Below are 7,453 nucleotides of genomic sequence, written 5' to 3'. Positions count from 1 at the left end.
AATGCTTTAACTGCACCTCCGTCTTTATTCTCATCTTCATCCTGCAAACTTCAAGTATGTTGAAGCTGCTTTTTATTTCCTCCACCACAGTTCAGATGGACAATTTTTCACTCCACTACATTTAAACTTTATAGTTTAGGATTTTACATTGGAAGCATATAAAATATGATACGGTTAGATTCTGCTTTCCACCAGGACGTTATAAACTTCAGATCAACCCTCAACAAATCTAACAGTAAACTAACAGTAAATCTCGTGAAATCATCTACTTTTACGTTCGTCACTTTTTTACTGCAGTTCTTTTAGTAAACTAAAGACTTTCTCCACCGGCAGCTGTAGGCGACCTGCACAGAGAGTTGCCTTAAGTTGTGTTATTTTCTTATTGAAAATGTAAATAAAAAGAAGTAAACTCCGTCTCCACTGAGTGATAAAAATGAAATAAAAGATACAGCAGCTCTGCTGACTGTGCTGACTGCTGACTCTGCCGGTGCAGCTGTCTGCAGGCAGTAAAGTCAACTGTCTCTTCACTCTGCTTAAACAACAACAGGTCACCTACAGACGTTTCCTACTTTCTGCTCAATTTATTTTTTATTTCCTGAATTTATTAGATAATATTCAATTTTCTTACATCTGATTAAAACCACAATGTCTCTTGTTGTACTCAATGCAAAGTAAATTTACTGCAACTGAACTCAAGTGCAGCCTTCAGGCACACGGACAAATGAAATAAAAAAAACTCAAGAAGGAAAAACATCACCCCATAATAATAACAACAATTATTATATTATTATTATAATTATTATTAAGCGAACACCTCTTCACTGACTGATTTTTTTTTAAATTATTTCTGTTGGTTGTCAGCTCCTCCGAGCTCATCTCGTTTTTTCCAGTGCAGACTGACTGGAACTGCTGTTTGTGGTGCAGCTGACCTCGCCGTCGGTCTGAACATCAGTTCACATGAACAAATATATATTGATATTTCAATATAAATTATGAATTCAGCTCTTTTAAAAAGGATTTCTTCAGTTGGTTTCTATGCTTTGTATTTTTCTCTGTTGCTCACATTTTGCAGCCACGAACACTTTTTATTGCCATCAATTTGGTTTCTCTTGTTTTCTTTCATAGATTAAGTTTTATACAAAAAAATTACTTTAGTATGCATGAGTTACATATACCTAAATAATTGGAGATAATATTAGAACAAATATAATAAATATATATGTTGTGTATTGATATTTGAGCATACTGTTGATGGTGGATATTCAGATTTTTTTTTTTTTATGTAGAAAAACTCCAAAAAGTTGCCTGTATTTAAAATTATACTTAAATAAAATTACATAATAAAGTAATAATCAGTGAAAATATAAAAATATAATTCTTCAAATACACTTTAACCGTAAAACAAGAATGACTTCTGACTTTAGTCACTTTTTTGTGTTTCCATCACATTGTTGTTGGTCACCAAACAATGTGTGTAAAGTTTCAGCTTTAATAATGCTTCATATTTTTCAGATCATATAGAGCTGTCATATAAATGTAATAGTGTGAAAAACAAAATATTTCCCTTTAAAATGTATAGCAGCAGAAACATAGACAAACATTGAATGCAATGATTCAAGCAAAGTCTGAGTACTTTAAAATTCCTCTTTTTCAAAACTCTTCTTTTTTTTCTTTTTTTTACCTTATTGATATTTTTCACAATTAAATGAAGTCATTTTCAGGAGTTATTTTCTCCCGCTGATGAAAGCACCAAATAATGACGTAGTGTGGTGGAACTGAAAGCAGGACTGCACTGAACTGATTTTGTCGCGTTGTGTGAGAATAAGGTGAGACCACATGAGTGGAATGGTGCAGCTTCCTCCTCCTCCTCCTCCTCCTCCTCCTCCTCCTCCTTTTCTGGTATTTGGACTAAAGGGGAGAACGAGCTTTATGAGCTTCAGGGCTTCCGTCCGTATTGTTGGTTTTAAAGGAGGACAGAGACGGAGCCGTAAAGAGAGTCAACAGGCAGCACAGCACACCGCCGTTTGTCAAGTTCAATGGTAATGTTTAACAGCCGACACACACACATGGACAGAGAGAGAGACATACACATGCAGACACACGCACATGCACAAAAACACGCACGCACGCGCACACACACACACACACACACACACACACACACACACACACACACACACACACACACACACACACACACACACACACACACACACCCTTGTCGTTCTGTCCTCGTGCGGACATTCATTGGAACAATCCTCACCATAACATTCACCACTGAGTGTTAAACCAAATCTAAACCCGAGTCTAACTTTTAAAACCGAGGTTAAACTTTAAAATGTAAATGTTTCTGCCTTTTGGTCGTCAAACCCCACAGACATGACTTCTGCTTTTATAATATACCAAAAGAAATCGAAACAACAATGTCCAAAAACAACACACACACATTGAAATGCAGTTCAGCGTATTTTGAATCAAAATATATTATGAATTTAAAATATAATATACATTATTGAATGAATAATAAATACCCATTTGAAATGAATATTTCCGTCAATATATCAGACTCGTCATGAAGTGTAATTTCCTTTCTTTTTAAATTAAATTAAAATTCAGCTTTAGTTTCAATTAAACCTGAATTTTTTACATTAGTGCCGTTTGACCACTTTAGAATATTTTCAGATATATTCAGTAAATCCAGGACGTCTCGTGTCGTCTGTTTCACTTGATCTTTCTCGTTTTCTTCAGACTGCCTGAGCAGCAGGAGAAAAGTGTCTGTTCAAAGGTTCAAATGTGACCCGGACACGTGACATGTTCACGTTTATTAACCAGGAGCTACAAAATCTTTTTTTTTTTTATTTTATTTTTTTATGCTGGTCATATAAAAAGAGGCATTCAATGTGAAATATGATTTATTATTATTTCTATCCAGGGACCCGTGGTTCCACAGACTACAACTGTTTTTAAGACTGAGTTCTGATCCTTTTTTGCTTCATTACAGCAACACAAGTCCAAGTCAAAATGCTGACGTGATTTAAAATGAAAGTGTCTGTGGACAGTAAATATCCATGCGCAGGGCCATCGTGACCCACAATGCATCTGCAAAGCTGCAGAGATACGCAGCGTGCACCCACAGCTCACCGTCACCCGTAGACCGTGAACGCGCTGCTGGAACGGATCAATGTGCGCGGCGGGAACCCGCTGATGAGAGTGCGCACGCGTGCGTGCATGTGTGTGTGTGTGTGTGTGTGTGTGTGTGTGTGTGTGTGTGTGTGTGTGTGTGTGTGTGTGTGTGTGTGTGTGTGTGTGTGTGTGTGTGTGTGGTGTTGGGGGTGTCTGTCAGACGGCATGCTGTCATAAAATATTCGCAGCAGACTGAGCCGAGCCTATAGCTGGTCACGTGACTCTCAAGGTCAAGGGCTTCTTTCTGTTGTCTTTCTCTTTCTCACACACACACACACACACACACACACACACACACACACACACACACACACACACACACACACACACACACACACACACACACACACACACACACACACACACACACACAATCCAGGGTACAAGGATATGCACAGGAAACACAGACAATAGCACAATTTAATGACTGTTCTGTTCAGTGTTTGCACTGAGACATTTCAAAAAACAACTATTTTCAGTGGAGTTCTTCTATTTAATTATTTTCTATTAGAACTGTATTCTCTAAAATGAACTGTTTAATATATATATATAGATAGATAGATAGATAGATGGATAGATAGATAGATAGATAGATAGATAGATAGATAGATAGATAGATAGATAGATAGATAGATAGATAGATAGATAGATAGATAGATAGATAGATAGATAGATAGATAGATAGATAGATAGATAGATAGATAGATAGATAGATAGATAGATAACTGTTAGCTTTAATCATAACTAAACAAAATAAAATGTAAAAAAAAAAAATAAAGACAATATTGAAAGTAATTTAATTTTTTCGTTTTTAGATCAATTAAAGTTCCGTCTGAATAAAGTTGTTACATTTACTCTGCCACTTTTCAGACATTTTTAAATGTCCCTGAGCTCCGTGTCTCTTCATGACGGATTCTGTACTTTAGTCAATAAGAAATGTCAACAGTTTAAGAAACTGAAGAACCATTTTTAAACCGACCCTTCACACACAGTGGAGTGTTTAAAGCTCGGAGTGAACTGGATGAAGTTAATACTTGGACAGATTTAATTAGTGGGAGGTTTTGTTCACACGCAGGATTGTGAAGTGACAACAGGAAATAAATGGTGATGTTCAGATTCTTATGAATTCACAGTCTCATAAACACTTTGAATTTTCACGGCGGTCTGAAATCCTCTGCTGTTTGCAGATATCAGCCTACAGGCTTCAATATGAGCTCAGTGCGGGTTTGTTTGCACATTTTGCGCTCATCAGGACAAATTACGCGCAGAAAATTCAATTTACAAAATTGTCATGTTCATATATTGATGGTTTTAAATATGTAAAACCTACTGGAGACTAACTCGGGATTAAAAGTATTTATTAATTGTTGCACTATATTTTCATTACTGGTTTACAGGCGATATAAACAATATGGACAGCAGAATAATGTGGGGACACGGACAACACTGACAACAGTTAAAGACACACAGTAGACACACAGTTACATCCAAGCAGGCAGGAGAGAGCTGTATTTACAGAATGCCTCTGACAGGAGATTCATCAGAGGGCTTTGGTTTATTCCCTTAAGTCTTATTTGTCCTTCTTTTGTCTTCGTTTTCTTCCATTTGTTGACGCACGCGGACACACGCCCATTCCAGGTCCGTCAGGAGTCCTCATTTATCTTAGTTCAGAGAAATGATCTTCAGTTTAACCTACAAACACCGTGAACGCATCGCGTTCCTGCCCGCTACGGCGCGCTGGTCTTCACTTTGGCCACGAACTTCTTCTCCTTTACCCTCCGGTTCTGGAACCAGATGGTGATCTGCCGCTCCGACAGGTTGGTCCCGGCCGAGATCTTCCTCCTCTTGTCCTTGGTGATGAACTTGTTGGCTGCGTATTCTTTCTCCAGCTCCTTGAGTTGGAGCTTGGTGTACGGTATCCGCTTCTTCCTGCCGCGGCGAAAAGGCGAGCCGTCGTGCTGATGCGCCACGACATCTGACAAAGAGAAGAGGACAGACAGGCGGAGTGAGGCCGATGCTGCACACACACCGGGACATTCAGTCTTTTTCTCACTAAACACTTCTCGATTTCTGTGAAAGCATGAGCGCAGAAAAAAGCTGCGCGTGTCGCATTTGGTGTCTGCGACTCAAATGACGACGAGGACACTGATTGTGTTCTCGGAGCGGATTGGACATCATCAGAACATGTCTGCTGTCTGCACGCAGCTCGAGCTCAACCTGGCCTACACGTCGTGTCGTCAAAGATATCGTGTTTGTCCGCACGCAGACGGACAACAGTAACCATGGAAACCGCTTTCTTTCCACTTTGATTTTGTTTGTAATATTATTTTTTCTCCTCGGGGCATTATTTATTGGCCTGTGTGGAGAACAGATATGAGCTGTTATGTGCAGAGTTAACACATTCACACATTACAGCCCAGTTCCACGCGCTCATTAGGCTGATGTCCAATTACGAGTATTGTTATTACTCTGCCAAGTTTAATTTCGTAATATCACCGATACAATATGCACATCAGTCACCTAATAATTCGATCATCATTTAGCCAGATGAGCAGGTGGGTCTCGGCAGTGATTGACCTTTAGTTTAATTAAGAGATTGATGAGGCACAAACGTAAATTGGAGGCTACATGTGTCCTCTACAGTTACAGTTAAAGTTCCTGTCTGTCATCATATCAGGGCTCTAAACATGTCATAACATCCGAAAACCAGATGTGACGGTTGGAGACGGGATTATCAGCCACGAGACTCTTTAAACTTCAGGCAAGTTTCTTTATGTTTTTCACAGAAAACTCGTCACATTAATTATGGTGCAGAATTGGAGCACATTAATCATGTAAGCAAATAGCTTACTGTAAAAGTTAAGTGTGTACTTTTATAATATTGCAAACATAATTAAATGATGTCTGGCTTCAGGTCTGTACATCATGTTACACAATGTTCCGTTACACGCCTCCACTGCACAAAGATAAAGAATCAAATCAGCAGCATTACCAGCCAGAGCGGACTTCCAGAGGTGTCCGGCCTGTCCCTGGTCCTTGGGGCAGTACATCTGTCCCCCCCAGCCGTTGGTCAGAGCCCAGGGCTGGTAGCTGTCCATGGGAAGCAGGGTGTCATGGCGCGGCTCCCCGCTGCCCAGCGTTTGGACCACCGACACGTCCAGGTAGCTGGCCATGGACTGGTACGGGCTGGGATAGCCGTGGTAAAAGGCGAACTCCTTGGCCCGGTGGTTCGGGTATTCTTCAGAGCCCACCGTCGTGTCCATATACTGCGAGCTGAGCGCGGCTCCGGCCGCCTGGGTACACGACTTAACAGAACCCCGACCCATCCTGCACGGGTAGTAACCGTTGCCAAAGTAGCTGTACGGTAACGCGGTGGCGGCCGAGGAGCTCTGGTGCGGCACGGCGGCCGCCGGACACGGTCCCGCGCACTGTTTCCCCGAAGACGCAGCGGTCTCACTGGAGCCTGAAGCGGAAACGTCCACTGTGGGATAGCCAGCTGAGGAGTGCACCAGGCCGGACGGATGGCCTCCGAGAGCAGCTGCGGCGGCCGAATGCGCCATAATGTTGCGGCACTGGCTCGCGGCGGTGGCCGCGGCAAAGTTACCGCTGCCCACCAGCCCCTCCATGTTCTTGTTCAGGTCGTCCAGGTTGTTGTCATACACAAACATTACCGTTTCCGCTGGCCAGCGTGGGTTTAGGACCAGAGAGGCTGTCATATGCGCGCCTTTTCCCGGTCTGGTCTCCGTTTGTCGCCGTTTCCTTTCAGACAGTGTCCGGTTCTGGTTCTAAGCTGCTACATTGGCGGAATGAGGTGGATTGGTATTCTTCTGTGCCCTCCTGAACACATGCACCTAAGGTAGGCTATTTGCACCGTAACGCGCACTGTCTAAGCACGCGTGCGCTGTTTTGCTGCACTGTTTAGTGACGTTGCTCGCTCGGAGGCAAAGACTCCCGGTAACCGGCCGGACCTCCGGTTACATCCCAGCCGCAGCTTTGACGCAACAAGCCCCCGGGGCCGAGAGAGGAGGGAGGGCGTGTGTCCATTGGATGAGATCAGATGATCACGTGACGAGACGAGAGAGAGAGAGAAAAAAAAAAAGAGCAGAACAGACTTGTTGGGATTGTCAGTCAAAGAAAAAATATTTTTATGAGGCTCGAGCTGTGGCACGAGAGGAGCATGAGCAGATTGGGTTCAGCTCCCTGTGTGTGCCGCCGCGTGCAGCTGCATTACAACATGTTCAACCCTCTGATGTCCTGCAGTCGCCACAAA

At 42.2% G+C, this 7,453-nt stretch overlaps 1 protein-coding gene across 1 annotated transcript; it reads right to left on the bottom strand.

Moving 5' to 3' along the window:
* Positions 1-4,794: 4,794 nt before the first annotated feature.
* Positions 4,795-6,899, bottom strand: hoxb13a (homeobox B13a). The gene is made up of 2 exons (XM_069709926.1): positions 6,176-6,899; positions 4,795-5,158 (listed from the first exon to the last, which is right to left on the bottom strand). Exons 1-2 carry the CDS (start codon positions 6,897-6,899, stop codon positions 4,911-4,913), a joined length of 972 nt encoding a protein of 323 aa, XP_069566027.1. The 3' UTR covers positions 4,795-4,910.
* Between the last annotated feature and the right edge of the window lie 554 nt (positions 6,900-7,453).

The sequence above is a fragment of the Brachyistius frenatus genome, unplaced genomic scaffold, assembly GCF_029030835.1.
Source record: "Brachyistius frenatus isolate BFR_SWC_R1_liver_20210118 unplaced genomic scaffold, ASM2903083v1 Contig_87, whole genome shotgun sequence".
NCBI classification, from domain to species: domain Eukaryota; kingdom Metazoa; phylum Chordata; class Actinopteri; family Embiotocidae; genus Brachyistius; species Brachyistius frenatus.
This window is presented reverse-complemented; position numbering and strand designations above follow the sequence as displayed.